Below are 17,261 nucleotides of genomic sequence, written 5' to 3'. Positions count from 1 at the left end.
ACCTTGTCTGGGAGTAAGCAGATGCAGTATTTAGAAAGAAAAATCACTCCAAGAGCAGCCTGATGCCTAAACATTTCTAGCCCCTGAGACACTTCTGCAGATGCTCCCAAGTGGCCTGCACTCAAATATTTGAGGTTTGCTATCTGTGGCACTGGACTGAGCTGCCTGAAAAGCAATCTTTTGCTTAATATTGATGTTTTTATAATTTCCAAAATAAAGATTAAACTTTCTGGTGCAAGAGTCTCTCTTGAGAGAGGGCTGTCTCCTTTATCTCGGAATAAAGATAACTCAGTTCTGGAGAAATGTTCCTGCTGGTACATTACTTTAGAAATGAAAGGCAGAGCTTCTCTTTTCCCTAGCCTTTGCTTTGCATAAACTTCTCAAAGTCAAAGGAGAGGGCCATTTCTCACACAAATGTTCACAAAAAAAAACCAACAACAACATTCCAGCAACTGTCTGGGGAGTAGGATGAAATGTGCTCTGATGTTGAACCCCTTCTGCTGTTAGCTCATTTTTGAGAGACGCTTTGACACTATAATATAGGGTTGCAAATTAGAATTGCAACACCCTGCTATTGGGCCAAGTGATGAAGCAGCACAATAACTGCTTGCTTGATCTTACCACTCTTCCTTTAATGTGCATGTAAAAGATACCAGGAGCCTTTCCAGGCATCTGTCAGGCTATTTGATGCTGTTAGGGATCTGCAGGCTGTGTGTGGTTAGTGTGCGTGCGTGTGTTTTACCAGGATTTCAGACAGTGTGGGAACCGTAGGGCAAAGTTTCAAGTTTTATAACAGTCAGGTTTTGTTTATTATTTACGACTTATAAAAATGCTAATTAAACTGGGGGATTATCGCAGCAAATACAGTTCTTAGGCTCTTGTCACAGGAGTTTCATAGGTAATTGGACTTGACCTGTATGTCATCTTCAATATTTCATTTGCTCCCGAGTATTATTACTCACTTCCTTTAAGATGATAGCTAGGCTTTTTATGCAGCTAAACTTCTGTTTAACCTCGCTATGAGAATGTGACAGTAGGCTAGTTCAGACAGGTTAACATTCATTTGGTAACCAGCCTGCTTAATCAGCCCGCTTCAACCTGCTGCAAATTAAATCTTTGTGAGTTCTAGCAGACAAGTGATAAAGTCATTCTGAATTATGTATAAAAAATAAATGGGGTATCTTCGGTGCTCATGGCAGTAAATGAAATTTAAGGCTTATGATTTATTCTTGGGTTTTTGCTAAGGATGATTGAAATTTAATTTACCTTAAGGTTTTTACAGTCTAATTAGGAGGGTGCTGTAGTCCTGAGCCACTCTAAGTGGCTCATTCTGTCCCCCCTCAGTAGTAATAGTTTTTGGACGATCTAGAGGATCTTCTCCTGTCCTCTGGGTGTTTCTTCTGAAGGACCCATTAGCTAGAAACACTATTTTGAACACTCAGCCCATACAAGTCACTAAGAACTGTACAGAATCGAATATTTTGTCAGGTTCAGATTCTGCAAATAATTGGATTTGTTCCCAAAATGAATGAGCTGTATTCATTTAAGAGCTATCAGTGCTGTAAATTTACCCCGCGTGCTATCAAGATTGGGCTTAGCAGCTTCTGAAGATTTGTTCTGGCCATCAGGCTCGCTTGGAGAAAGGACGGATAGGCTTTCCAGGAGAGGGCAGCAGGCTGTGTACATGCTTAGGCTGCGTAAAGAGACGTGTGGAGGGTGCTCTAAAGGACAAGAGTAGCACAGGCGGTTCTGTTGGTAGACAAGTAGGCGATTCTTACTTGTAGTCCCATTAAGTACAGTTTTAAATGCAGTGTACAGTCAGGTCTTCAAACCTGATTGTGTGCTTGCAGGCATCCGATCAGTTTGTCTTTGAAATGATGCTAGCTTTTTTCTATTTGGTGTCTCCTTGATTTTAAAAAGTTTAGATTTAGGCATACAGCAGTAGGTAAAAGTACTGTTTCTGTTGGTACTGAATACTGAACGTTTATTGTGTCTGTGCTCACTGTAATTTCACCAATGCTGGGTTTGTGTGTGCCCTTATTTATATGAGATATATAGCATGAGCCTCTGACCTTATTTATGATCAAGATGAAGATGAAATGCATTTTGAATAGCCATTGTGACAGTCTCTTACAACTTCTGACAAAAAATTGTTAGTTCCTCAAGGCATAACACTTTTTTTTTATATTTAGGCTAGGGAAGGAAGATATTAATATAGTCTTAATATGGAAACAAAACAAGTAACTCTGATTATATGGCTAGTAAAAATTACAAATTTAAACAGCAATTTGAAAAGTTAGCCTAAACAAAACAGAGTCAAATCAATACATCTTTTTATTCAACTTTGAAAGATTCTGTTCTTGTCCAGCTTAAAACAAGAGAAATTACTTGCAATAGTTCAGAGTTCAGTTCTGATTTAGGAAAAAATAACAGTTGAAGATGGTTTTGAGTTTGAAGTTTGTTTTGTTTTGAGTCTTTGTGCATACATACCTTTAAAACTATTCCACTAGAATATGTAAAAGTATCTACGGTCATCTTTTTTTTTTTTTTTTTTTTTTTTTTTTTTTTTTTTTTTTTTTTTTTTTTTTTTCCTGAAAGCATCTTTATCTGCAGGTCATACAGCTGTTCCTGAAGACTGTATATAGCTAATTTAAGAACAGCAACAAAATCCTCCAAATCCTAAAATTTGATATAGCAGCTTCATCTTCGGGTGAAAATAAGTCTTAGCACATTGCACCTAACAGAAGATACTGTTATATATCTGCAGTCACTGTGCAATAATAGCTGTAGTTTCTTTGAATATTTTTATGTAAGGAATCATTTTAGTTTTCCAGTCTTCATACTTAATATTTGTATAATTAATTTGCACTTCTGCAATGAAGTTATTAGTATGAATCTCAAAGCAACCTTAAATAAATAAATAAAGAAGAAAAAAGATCTCTCAATTGAGACTATGGCTTTAAAAAGTGATCATTGCTTTTTTTGTAGATGACTCTAGCTGTATCGGGACTGACTTTTCCTTGCCATCGACTTACAGTTGGAAGAAGATCTTCACCTGTACAAACGAGGGAACAGTCAGAGGAGGTAAGAACATCTTCATTTAACAAGATATACTCTAGAAAGAAGCAGGGAAAGCTCATTTTGCCATGATTGCTGTTCTTTCTATTGTCAAATACATCAGCAGAATTGCATGTTAATGAAAGAATCTGTTCAAAATTCCTGTAACACATAACTGTGACGAAGTAAGGAACTGGGAAATCAAATCATTGAAGAAAAAGAGTAAGAACAAAGTAAGCAAGCTGCAGTAAGTGTTGGAAAATATTCCAAATTAAACAGAAGGTTGAAACATTTTAAAATACTAACGGAAAGAGATGTTTGCAGATTGTATAAAGTCACCTTTCGTTGTTTCTAATTATTAATAGCTTGTATTAAAATTTCCAGTGCCTTTGTCTTTCCTCAAAATTAAATCAATATAAAAGCAGTTTCTCACTTCCCACACACTTCTTACCATTTCAGTTAGAAAACTGTAATACGTAGGGTTTATCTTGCTGCACAAAAAGAACATGTTTCAATTACTTAGATCAGTTGAGTTGGCAAGGTGTAGCGGTGAGGTATGGTCAGGGTGCAGGCCTGGATATAGGATATATAGTCTGTTGGACGTTTTTTTAAGGTTAGAGGATGGTCAGACAATGTGGTTCTAGCTATACCTAAACCATTTAGCAGGTCAAATAGGTATAGTTCTCTTCCGAGATCTGCCACCATAGCTATTTAATTGTGCTTCTTTATTTTATTCTTTCGTAATGATCTGATTGAGTTTGCCCGCTTCATAGAATTTTGTTGTTGACTAGTCCATTCAGTAAGCGTTCTTATTTGAAGTGTTTTGGTATGTGTAGCTATTGTAGGGACAGATCTGGCATGGTTTGAGCTCTTTGTTCCTGTCATGGTCATTTGGAGCCGTGATACATTGTGTTGCACCTTTAGGGATTCGTGTAAATTTTCTATAGTGCACTGTCACCGTAAGTTGCAGGTCAAGTGAAGCTGGAAAAGTTGTTCTTGAAGACAAATCAGTATAAACACAAGTTAACACTGAATAGTTAAAAATAAGGCTTTCTGAGCTGTTACATATTTCAGAGGACATGCAGTCCAAAAGACCCGACAGTGGGAGTTTGTCGGCACAGATGGGACCTTAGCTTCTTGCGTAAAAATATTGATTTTTCTCCTTTGTGTTATGCCAAAGAAATCAGCCTGTCATTCAACATGCAGTAGTCTGTTGTGCCAAGTTAGGAGCATGGATTCTGAATTTATATGGAAGGGATTGCATAAGATAGATAGGTAGCCTTCCAAGGACAGTCCCCCACTATAAAAGTATAGCTGAAGTAGATCACATCTAGATATTGGAACTTAGTGGTAGATTTTGTGGCTTTTCTCACTCTAATTCAGTTATACCACCTGTAGTACCCTTAGATGGAAAAGAAAATTAACTTTAGATAAAATTTGCTCAACTTTGCTCAATTCTGTGTATGCAAATCCAAATCCTTAGTTATTTAAATAATGCTTTTTGTCACATAATGCTCTGTCAGCAATAATTCTAGTAAAAAATAGATCTTATTTGTAAAAAGTAACCTGATAAAGCTGTATAAAATAGTAAAATAAAATGCAATATACCAAGTATTTTCTTAAAAATGCATAAGTATTTTTTAGCATGTATTTTGTATTTCACTGAAGATGATGGCTGTAATAGAGGTTTATGGTGGATTTTGTTTTTTGTTTCTAAATAGCAATGCACCGATGTTCATATGGTTAGTGACAGTGATGGAGATGATTTTGAAGATGCTACAGAGTTTGGAGTTGATGATGGAGAAATGTTTGGAGTAGCATCATCTGCCTTGAGGAAATCGCCAATGAGTAAGAGTTGAAAGCTAATTGACAATTAACTGGTAGTAATAAAGCACTAGTGGATGCAGCGAGGTATGACGAGTCTGCACAGAAAAAAACAGGAAAGTTTTTCTATAGGACCATTAGAATTATTTGAGTCTCGTGTATGATGGGTGTGTTAAATAAGAGTACTGGAAACGTAACTGAGAACAATGAACGTATCTTCCCATGGAGGAAGCTTCTTTGTAACCCCATGATTTTAGGTTCTAGTTGAAGGAAGGTGATTTAATGCTGAGAAATGGTGATCTGTAACCAAATGTACTTGTAGAAACCTAGATTTTCCTGTTTCGAAAATTCTACAGATTTTAGTTTTAGCATCTTGTGGTGATAAATATTTTTAGATATATACATTTAACAAGTTTCTTAGTGATTATTTGTCCTTGAATTATGAAAAGAATCAAGCAGGAACAGTCAATTACTTCCTATGCGCTATTCGATATATACTCTATTTTTTTAGGCTTGCCTTGATGTTATTATTACCTTAAAAGTTTTTGACAGCAAAGTTATGTCACTGTGATGGCATGTGAAACTTTTTAACATTATGTTTAGGAAGTTTAAAATAATAATACTAATAAAAAAAGTAACTAGAAATATTGTGGGTCAAGCCTTTCAAGCCAGTCCTTTCATTTTAATATATTAATGTAAGTCCAGAGTGTTAACTCTGAACAAGTGATATATCACATTACACTGGACCTGAGGATTTTACTGTTTGGAAAGCCTGAATATATTCATGAGAGTGTCTGGAAATTCCATGTCTTTCCAAAGGTTCATAGTCTTTCATGAAATTTATATGGTCTCTTGGTAACCACTTCAGTAAGCTGTAAACATAAAAAATCCATGAAGCAAAGTGAATGCGCATATTAAAATCTGTTTCCATAAGGTTGTATTTAATTTATTTAATTTTTTTTTAGTGCCAGAAAATGCTGAAAATGAAGGAGATGCCTTATTACAATTTACAGCAGAGTTTTCTTCAAGGTAAGCTCAGCCTTACAACTGTGCAATTCCTGTTAGAAACTAAGTTAAATTTAGTAAATAATGAAAATAAAAATAAACCAAATGTACATATTTTCTTTTATAAGGATACACATTTAGACATCCTTATCTAATTTATTTTAAGCTTAACTTTGTTGGATCTATTTCTGAAATAGCATATTTCTCAGTCCATTTTAGAGTGACAGATTCTTGCCTTATTTAATTTGCTACTAATTAATATCGTTAATTATGTAGGAGTCCAGAAGAATGATAAAGAATCTGATTATGTATACTAATTTTAATTTGGTATTCAGGAACAAAAAGGCTGAAGTTGATTAATATAGAAGAATATATACAGAGTTGCAAAAAGAGCTTTCACAAAAATGAAATGGTTGGATCAATCATTGCTTTTTAAAAATAAAATGCTGCTTTTTGTTTAACTTCATACCATTGGATCTTACACTGTTAAACGCTTACCTCATTTAATCAGAAAGGTAGAAGCTGCATAATGTACTACAAACTAATGCAAAGTTTATGTGCCTTCTGTTTTCACCCCTGTATAAGGAAATGTACTTTTTGTATATAAATGAAATGCATTCATGTGTAATACAATACACTTTAGTTAACCTTTAAAAATATAGTAAAAGGAAGAAATACATTATTATTGAAAAGTATATATATTTAGAAATTAAGGTGTCTATGTTTGTAAAAAGTTTTTATGGTAAAATTTGTAATGTAGCAATTAGTTACTTTAAGCTTTTGAATGCTGAGGGACAGATTTGCTTTAAAGGAGAGAGCAGAAATATTTAGAAATGTAGTACTTTATCTTTTAAGTATTTAGCCAATGTGTTTTATTAACAGCATACATGAAGAGGTAGAATAATGAAATTACTACTTTAGTATTTTTTTATTAATTGAAATTTTTATCTCAAATAGATACGGTGACTGCCATCCTGTTTATTTTATTGGATCATTAGAGGCTGCTTTTCAAGAAGCCTTCTATGGGAAAGCTAGAGATGTAAGTGTGTATTAAAGTTACTTCATTTAATTTAGGGGAAAAAATGGAAATCACTACACGTTTTATCATTGTTTTAAAAAGGTAAACTATATTTTGGAGTTATGTATATTATTTGTGAATAATTACATGGTTGATTGACCAAAATGCTTACTCTTATTGTTGTTGAAGTTACAGTGAATAATGCATGCTTTCTAATTATTCAGACTATACTTTTAAGTCCTGTAGTGATTGGTAACTATGGGGGCAGGTTTTTTTTTCTCTCTCTCTCTCTCTTTTTTTTTTTTTTTTTTAATTCTCCTCCCTTTTCTTCCTGAAATAATCGTGTCCTAGCCCTACTTAACACTGGCTGGGAATCTCTTGGTTGACAAGTTCAACATTGCATGTTGGTAACTCCTTTGAAGGATGGCTAATGAAATTGTAAATTTATATTTAAAGGTGTCTGAAATACAGTCCTTTCTTTCTTTCATTCGTTCTTTCTTTTTTTTTTCTCTTCATTTGTATAGCCTTTATCTGCCAAGTAAATTCCAGTACTAAAGTTTAGTTATTTAGGTTTTCTGTCCATCCAACCAGACATCTCAAGTTTCTGTTATTCCGTGCACAGTTGTAAAATCAGTATTTTAATAAAATTAGAATGGGAATAGTTTATTTAAGTTCTGGTGACTTGAATTCACTAAGGAGAAACCCAAAGCCTTGCATAATCAATCATAGACAAAGCTGAAACACAAACAAAGTTATGCTGTTTAAATTTATTTTTGGTTGTCTCGATAGATATTTAATTTTAAAATGAAGAATTTTGTGGCTTCCTGTAGCTATTCATATTGGAAGGAATAGCTATGTTGTGCTAGAGGATGTTATGATCAGTATGCTATGAATCTACACTGTGTAGCTTAAGTGAATGCTAACTTGACATGTTGTGGACACAATTTTCTTACACTCTAAATTTAGTGAATATTTTATGACTGTATATGAATTTCAGGGCATAAATGTACACAGAATAATTCACTGGCAAAGTATAAATTTATAGCTCATTCAAGTGGAACAGTGTATGTTTCAAAGAAATAAAATGATGAAGTCAACTTGAAAAGTTTTTCTGTTAAAAAGTTCACTGTGTCATTCCATCAGAAATGGTTGACACCATCACTGTAATGGAAGAGAGCCCATTAGGAGCTTTCATAAATACAGTTTTATACCTCTAAATCTGATATTAATGCAGTATAGTTGTTTCATTTTTTTAATACTCCAGGTACTTCATATACTACTTGCATGGCACATCTGAAATCCACATGACCTTGCATTTCTAATATTTTTTGATGTATTTGGACTAGATCTTCATCAGGATAAAGTAATACAATTAAGAAAAGTGTTATTTTTATGACTTCTTCCTTTAAATATTTTTTGGAAAAATTGCCATAATTTTTAGAAGCCCTTATGCCTCCCAGCTGCCCTATGAAATGTCATTCTTTTGATTATAACATTCTGATATAAAGCAAAGGTATGATAAGGGATAGAAGCCATTTATTTTTATTATGTTTTCCCTGTTACAAACAAGTTTTTTCAGAACCACCTCCCAGAATTCCTAAGTGAGGAAAGGGATACATTATTTTATATTTTTATAACTTCATTTCATAAAATAGTTGAATAAGTATATCAGTATAAGGAAAAAGCTTAACAGAAAACTGCAACCTGACTGTCTTCTAATTTATACTATGGAGGGCACTTAATTTTACCAGGGCAACAGATGAGCTTCAGGCACCAGCATTCTTCACTTGAAGTGAGAAATTGAGTTCCAAGAGTAAATAAAAACAAGATTGAAGGTTTAAATCCTCTGCTAGGCTTTTTGAACTTATATACTCATTAAATGTTTATTGGAGTGGTGGGATTACGAAGGATTTGGGTAGCTTCATCAACTGGTATATACTTAATCACTAAGTAAAACACTACATTTGATAGAGTGTTTCTCACGATGCCACACTCAATCCATCTTAATGAAAACCACTTCAAACTGATTTAATTTGAGAGCACTTGGCAGCAAGAGTGCTCAGAGATCTTAGCCTTTTCTTGACAAAATCTCAATGCTGTCCAGAGCAGAAGGTGCACTCAACAGTTCAGGTCCAGTTAGACAGCCATCAGCTGTGTTTTTAATCTGTATAGTGGATACTTTCTCCTTCCAAAATAGCCCATTACATATGAACTTGAAGCCTTTTTTCAGAAACACATTAGTTTGGGTTATTTTAAGAAAATCAATTTATGTCAGAACATATATTTTAAACACAGATTTTAACATATAAAATATATGTCAGAACATGTATTTTGAACATAGATATATTTCTTTTGCAGAAAATAAATGTTTTTCTGTTAAATCTTAACTTTTTTTTTTCACTCATTGGAAATGAAGTTAATTCATAGCTGCATAAGAAAATGTTATTTGAAAAAGAAACACCTTTTAGAAAGGTTAGGTGTTTGTCTGTTTACCTGTATTTTGTTTAGGTTTTTATCATAGCTCTTTATTTTGAGTCATTAGAGTTAAGGTTAACACAAATGATGGGTATCTTGCTTAAGAGCAAGTGCTACCATGACAATGCCAGTTCTAGGCAGAGAGATGGGTTAAGGTCAAATATAGCTCTGCTTTATAACATGTACATACCTCTGACACAAAAATGCAGATATAGACAAGCCAAGATACAGAGTTTTGCCTTTAACAACTGATGTCCTTGGTCCTTGTGAACGAAATCCCCAATTACCTCTTGCAGCATGATGGTTCAGAGCATTCTGTGTTAATTTCTAAGGCTTACTGTGTATCTGTAACACAAGAAAATATTTTCATTATTAATTTGTAATTGGGTCAGGAAGGGAATGAAGGACAAAGATCTATTAAAATAACTTATTTTGTGAAATTATTTCTCTATTTATTGTGCCCATTTGAAAGAAACATTTTGCTATCATACTAGTTTATGAAGAACAAGCTTACTCTTGCTCAAGCACCATCGTAAAAATAGCTAGAACAGATGCCAGAGATGAAATCTTATAATGCACATTTTTAAACAAGATGTTTGCAGGAGGTTTCTTTCCAACTGAATGCAGTTTATGGGTGCCTTATGCTTTGAAACATCAGGGGGTTTATCCTAACTTAGGGTGGTATTGCTTAATCTCTATATTGAATTTCTGTAAGCTATTTCCTTGAGTAATACTAGAGTATTTTCTTTTATTGGAGTTTGTTTACCTTTTTATCTTACAGGTGGTTGCTACTCTTTTATTACGAGAAAAGGATAAAGGCATCTGCTTTACCTTTTCAGTAGCTCTTATGTTTTTATACCTCTGTCAGATCACCTCCTGCTCCTCTCTCAACCTTTCTGTCCACTGACTTCTAATAAATATGTGAAACATCTCTCTTAGCACAGATTGGTATTGTCACCTCAATATATACTCCTGCATGCTGAAAATGAGCCATGTTGTTCTTCTCTCTGAATTCTGTCTTTTAGGTTCAATTTCCTGGCAAAACCATTGCTTTCACATATGGGTACTTAATTTCCTGAATACCTAGAAGAAAGTATGCTCTTTCTGTGATTTAGCATGATCAAATAAAACCTTTTTTTTGTTCCTTTTTTTTTTTTTTTTCCTGTTTTTCTTTTCAGGTGGTAGCTTTAGTATTCCTTCATACAGGGTTTTCCGTTGTATAATTTTTATCTGCATAATGCAGAAAACTGTGCCTCATTATTATTCCAGCTAATTCAGTTCATACTGACCTTTTGGGTCCTTGAAGTACCCTCTCCTGAGGTATTCTATGCCAAGGATGCACCAGCCTGTGGGAAAATTGAACAAGACTGTTAAAGACTACACTGAGTGCAATGGCTGTAGGACAGCTTTTTGGTTTAGCCCTTGTCATATTTTCTTTCCTAGATGAAAGATTCTCCCCAGCCAATGCCTTCTTAGGCCCAATGAATGAGTTTCTGCAAAGTGTAGTAAGTTTGGCATATGGGTGAAGAAGGGACCTGTTCCAGAACAGTGGGTAATTACTGATTAGAGGAAAGTCTAGGCAGGTGGCCAGTGAGGGAAGGGAGTTCTGTCATGTCAGGTGGGATTGAATGTATTCTTGTGTATGTTCCCTAAATACTGTGGAGCAGTGTGGAGTATAGCTTCACCACCACCTTTTACTTTGGGCACATTTCAAATCAAATCAAATCACTCCTGCTATGATTTATGAGGGGTTTGAGTGTATGGCATGTGGTGGGCGTGTTTTGAAAATTATTTTTCAGTTGAGCTGTGTGGGAATCTTAGAGGTTAAGTGACTACTTAACAGATTATAATTTGGTGTCCATAACCTGAATGCCAGTCTACACAGTCTGGTTGTAGAGGACAGCTAGAGAAGTGTAAAGCTAGGTACCCAGGAAGAGTAAAGCAGCTGCAGTAGTGTAGATTTCAGTACATAAATTCCAGTTAAGCCCCATGTTAGTCACCTACATTTACTTTCCAGTCTTGCCTGATGCATTTGTTGGCAGTTCTGTACTTTCATCCTTAAATTGATTTTGAAATAGATAATTACCATTTAGAAATTTTTGCTACAACATATCAGCTCAGTAGTCTCATCGTGTCCCTACACACCCTTTATTCTGCTTCATCATTCATATGGGAAGGGTTAGTCTTGGGTATAGATGTATCTTCAACGGTCTCTGTACTTGATATTAAACACTGAAAGTTTACTGAAATTGTCTGCCACACTCAACATTTTCTCCTCTTTTGAAGCTTATCTGAGTTCGGTTTTAATTACTGGTTATTTGTTGCACTATGTAAGATATCACTACAAGTTCAATTGATTGAAATAGAGATACAACAGTATAATAGGATCAAATAGCTGGAACATGAAAGTATTTTAAATTAAACTTAAAATAAAGCACACCTTCACATGGGAGAGTGGTTAACCATTTGAACAGCTTTTCCTGTTTCGTCTGGATTCTCTTTCACTGAAGGTTTTACTGAAATATGTAAAATAATTAACGTTGGAACTAATTTAGAGATGTCCTATGCCATGTATAATACAAAAGACCAGATCAGGAGATTGATCTCCTAATGATCAGGGATCATCTCGGTCTCACTTAGGATCTTACAGGATCCAATTCAGATCTTTTTCTACAGCGCTAGAAGCTGGTTACTGCCCCTTGTTTATGTCTTTGGTATCTGTGTCCTTTGTTTTGACTGGTGCAAGGGGAATTTGCTTATCTTTAGCAAGTTCTGTTCTGTTATTTGTAATATACAGGAAAGGCTTCCTATGAATCTCTGTCTGCCCTATTCCTGCTTTGATCCTTTTTCAAAGTGGAATAAATACTAATGCATATCACCTTGGTGTGTTGCAGAGGGTTTACATTCTGCTTAGGAAAAAAGACTGCACATGATAAAGTAGTTTTGCTCAAGGAAGCTGATCATACGATCTCCAGGATCACTTTAGATAGGTGGATCAGATTGTGCACATCAAAGGCTTAAAGATGTGCAAAAGTGTCCCTTTGTTCCTTTAAATTAGCTTTTACTATGTAAAACCTGGAGGAAGAATGAAGATCATTAGCCTACCAACTTGAAAGAACATTCAAGTCTCTAGCACAAGTTATGTAGTGAATGTTTTTCTCAATCATTACTTGAACTTGTAAAGCTGAGATTCAGAAATAGACATCCAGGTCTGTGGTTTTGCAACCCTTGTGACTTTATTGCTTTTCATATTCGTATTCTTCTGTGCTATCTGAAAGTTACTCGTGTTTTAGGAACTGGCTGAGAAGCTTTGATAATGCATTACTCTCTCAGCGATGATCCAATTAGTCTCTCAATCTCATGAAGATACGTGTTTCATTCTGCCACAGGGACAACTTGGCCTTCATTTCAGTGTCCCTCTGCAGCCTGTGTTTCTCTCCAGGGTGCCACATGCCATGCATGTTCCATCAACAGATCAAAATCAGGCAGGAAGGGGCTGCAGCACTTCCCAGCAAATTACATGGTGGTGGGTGTGGGGCACAGGAGCAGGGGAAAAGCCAACTGGGTCTTGTGCACAGTCTGATTGCAACAGAAGTGGTAGAAAAAAATGCTTGAGATCTGGATGTTTTTTCTCCTTTTAAAGTATTTAGATAAATAAGATGCGGAAAATGGTTAGTGCCTCTTCCTGATGTCCCATTTTCCTTTAAATAAAATGTAACCTGGAGCTTAGAGCTAAAGCATTTAGGACCTTAAGTGTTGCTGATAATGAGGAGGCTTAGATTCATCATGTTTGTAAATCCTGTCCCCTTCTGAAAATTCTAGTACATGACTGCGTGGTTTTCATCATCAACATCCTCTGAAAAATACATCCCTAGATGGCTTAAATTCTTAGAAGCCCATCAGATAGATATTCAGTACTTAGAACCTTTTCAGTATGCCATACCTGGGGACTAACAAAAGTTCTTCTCATTGGATTTTTTTCTTGGTTAAAATTTTGTGCTAAGTATATAACCCTGAAATCATTATGTTTTTGAGACATCCAAAACAGAACAGACTGGTGTTGCATTAATAGTCTTCTTTTATGAAAGTCAAGACTGTTCAAGAGTTTAGTAAGCCTATTTTATTTATATTGACTAAAAAATTCCCCGTATTAGTCATCATAGAATCCTAGAATTTACTCTGATTTTTTTCAAAAGTCTAGAAATAACAAAAAAAAGGCACTTCATACAATATATACTACCATGTGTTAATAATAATAATAATAATAATAATAATAATAACAATAATAACAATAACAACAACAAAACTCACCTCTCCAAAACAGCTTCAAGCCTTTTGCAATAGCACATTTTTCCAAGAAAAAAATATTCTTGCCTTCTATAAAGATTTTTCAAAATGGTGTTTCAGCACTTTGTCCTGTTACCACCTTTCATTGTTCTTGCAATATGCCTATGCCCAGCCTTAATATTTTGGACAAACTGGCAGACACAAATATAGTCTGTATATATGGTGCTTAGTCCTTGCCTAGCAAGTTTTGTTGATGCAACAAAAATTACATTCACTTGTAAAGCAGCTCAATGTAAACATCTATTGTGTGTGTGCCTGTTTTGTTTACTAAAATTTGTCTGTAAATCTTTAAGCCTAAAACTGTACATATTTTGAAACATTCAGTTGTATGGAATCTCATATTTAACAGTTTCATGGGGTTGTTTCTTTGGAACTAAAAGTGTTTCTCAAGAGCCTTTTTTTTCTACTCGCTCCCCGTGAAAAGAGGAGAGCAAAGCCATCCGCTTACCACAAAGCAGTGCCACCACAAAGGAAAGATTAAGGGTTTAGAGAGAGGTCAATGTGGGTTTTTCTCTAACTAAACACTTTCCTAAAGTTTCCTTGTGGAAAAAATAATGAAGTCATCTCAGAGTTTTTAAAGAATTTTTATTTCTTTTTCACCGTCTGCATTCGCTTGTCTTCTCAGCATGGATGTTTAATCTTTCTAGGCTTTGTGAATTGGTCCAAATGAATAAGTGGTGAGCTGTCTCTCTAGGAGCTAGAGGCTTATTCTAAGGCCCTAATCACTGAGTAAACACATCTTTGCCCTCCCTCTCTTACAAGTGCTATATAATAGTCGAGATTCTAGCACAGTAACCTGGATATTGCAGGGATCGACGCTTTGAAATGCAGAATGGCTGATCCTCAAAAACAGACAGTGCCTGATCTTCCCCTGCCTCTTTCTTCTTTTTAAATTAAATATCACCACAGAAATGCTGTTTTATTGCTTGATATTGTGCATTAGTGCCCTGGATTTTCAAGTTTAGTTTCAGTCAACATTGTTGCCTGCACTTATATGGATCTCTGCATGTTGGGCTTATTAATGGCCCTTTCTGGCACATGTGTACTTGGTTCTGAAGAACATTTAAATTAAATTAGTCAAACATTAATGCAAATTACTAATCCCTTTCCCAAAGTCTAATGTTCAAATGTATTATTCTTTTTATAAACAGTCATTAGGTTTTACCCAAAGCAAGTATTTGAGGTTATAGCCATACAGGTTTTTTAAAAAGCAAATTTGTCTCAAAATTGCATCCCATGTCTTGCTATATCAATGCACCTCAGTATCTAGCATTCAGTCTTAGGTCTAATGAAGAGATTTTAAATGACTTTTATTTAAAAGTCTGAAAATACCTCTTACTGTATTGTCTAAGGAAACAAGTAGAACATTGTAAGTTTCTGAATGGTGTTTATAATTTCTTAAATATTTCATATAGGATCATTGTCCTGTAATAGCTTATAGTTTTCCTGTATTTTTCAGTCTGCTCTCTTTGTGTACACACAGACTCACTTTCCAGAATGTGGTCTGAAAGTGTCATGGGGACACACAGCAGAGCTGTATGCTGCTGACAGTGAACTTCAAATATTACTTGATTGGATTTCAGAAAAACACAGCAAAGATTATCTGGTTTTAAGAGACCACTAATACCATCTCCAGCATCTAGTCTTTGCTACCAGGGCAGCTACGATGTGATGTATCAAAACTCACAAATGTAAAGTGGGATTCACAGTTCACTCATTTGATCTGTTTCCCATGTCCAGAGGGCATGACTTATGAATAGCAGCTGCGGTCCCTTGGTTTGTTCAGCCCCAAGCAGAGCAGGCTGAGGGGAGGCCTCATGGCGGCCTGCAGCTCCCTCACGGGGGGAGCGGAGGGGCAGGCGCTGAGCTCTGCTCTCTGGGGACAGCGACAGGACCCGAGGGCACGGCATGGAGCTGGGACAGGGGAGGGTCAGGCTGGGGTTTAGGAAGAGATTCTTCACCCAGAGGGTGGTCAGCAGCCTGTCGTAGCTCAAGAAGAGTTTGGACAATGCTCTCAGACAGCTGGTTTGGTTTTGGGCTGGTCCTGTGTGGAGCCAGGAGTTGGATTCCATGATCCTTGTGGGCCCAACTCCTTCCAACTTGGGATATCCTATGATTCTGTGATTTCCATACCACATCCCTTGCACTTGTGTCTTACACATTTGTAGTGCTGGGACAGCCACCTTTCTTCTCAACTCCACAAGAGATTCAGCCAGCTGGGCTGGCACATGGCCTTTTCATCAGCTGCACATTGACTTATGAAGTAGGTGAGAGGCTGATGTGCTGGGGGCCTCCCCACACCATACGACTGGATGGAGAGCTGCCAAAACATTCAGCATGTAGCATCACAGGCTTTGGGACAGTGGGCAGCTGTACTCTTTCTTACTCAATTTTCTCTTTTGTTTGGCTACAGATGGGATGGTGATAACGCGCTGTCATTTTTTAAGGTTGCGTTTAATTTTATTTGTTTGGAAATCGTAGACACTGTTGTATTAATTGGTGTGTTCCTTGCTCAGGGAATTTTTCTAAATGTTATCTTTTTTCTTTTTTTTTTTTTGGCAGGCTGCCCAATGAAGTTCACACATTTTTTAAGCTAAGTCTATAAATAGCTTTTGATTTTACATTGAAACGTTATTATTTTCATGTTCTAAGGATATCACATCATATTTTGGTACCCAATATAAAATTGCAAGGAAGAGTTGAAAAAACATTGTAGATTTAGAGGGATGGACCCTTCGCCTTGAAATCTATTGTTTTTTTCTTGTGTGCACACTTTGAGGTAGTTGGCACCTTCAATAAACACCATTGGTGTACTAATGCACAAACATGCAACCATAATTTAAAATTACTAAATAGACTGAGGAAATGTTCACTGGTGAATCTTTTTTTCATGTCTTTTCAGAGAAAGCTTCTTGCTATCTACCTCCACCATGACGAAAGCGTACTAACCAACGTTTTCTGCTCACAAATGCTCTGTGCTGAATCTATTGTCTCATATCTGAGTCAGAACTTCATAACCTGGGCGTGGGACATGACAAAAGAAGCAAACAGAGCAAGGTAAGACTCTTGGCACTGTGAATTGAGTAACTTTTCCTTCAAAGAAGAGCTTATCTCTGTGTATCAAATGTTTTGTTGCTTGATATTTATTTGAAGTAAAAACTTGCTTGTTCATAACTAATCAATGAAGCTGTGCTGGCAGATGCTTACTGGGAATCGAACCCTCCACATTTTCATTACAAATTCACTTCTTATTCCTGCATAGGAAAAATAGTTCAATAATTGAGTTCCTTTTTTCCTTTTAGAGTTTATTTTGCAAACATAGCTCTAGAGCTATGTCTCCTCTTAATATTTCTTTACTAGAAGTGGACAAGAGAGAACAGAACAATCATTTCGTCTAATAATGCACTTTTAAAATGACATGTTACATAGGAATTCCTCACTCAACTTCCTGCATTTGTCATTGGATGAATCTGTGGTTGTGCATGTAGTTCAAATTACTCTAGAGAACTGTTAAAGATTATGAAAAAAAGCAAAA

At 35.7% G+C, this 17,261-nt stretch overlaps 1 protein-coding gene across 2 annotated transcripts in view; it reads left to right on the top strand.

The window, feature by feature from the left end:
* FAF1 (Fas associated factor 1) overlaps positions 1-17,261 on the top strand; it is a 161,841-nt gene that overhangs the window by 99,748 nt on the left and 44,832 nt on the right. For both annotated transcript variants that reach the window (XM_072041622.1, XM_038182665.2), the window contains exons 9-13: positions 2,989-3,084; positions 4,779-4,905; positions 5,847-5,910; positions 6,844-6,925; positions 16,629-16,783. In XM_072041622.1, the coding sequence (XP_071897723.1) occupies positions 2,989-3,084; positions 4,779-4,905; positions 5,847-5,910; positions 6,844-6,925; positions 16,629-16,783 (524 nt within the window). The remainder of the gene's footprint in view (positions 1-2,988; positions 3,085-4,778; positions 4,906-5,846; positions 5,911-6,843; positions 6,926-16,628; positions 16,784-17,261) is intronic.

The sequence above is a fragment of the Anas platyrhynchos genome, chromosome 8 (assembly GCF_047663525.1).
Source record: "Anas platyrhynchos isolate ZD024472 breed Pekin duck chromosome 8, IASCAAS_PekinDuck_T2T, whole genome shotgun sequence".
Lineage (NCBI taxonomy): Eukaryota > Metazoa > Chordata > Aves > Anseriformes > Anatidae > Anas > Anas platyrhynchos.
This window is presented reverse-complemented; position numbering and strand designations above follow the sequence as displayed.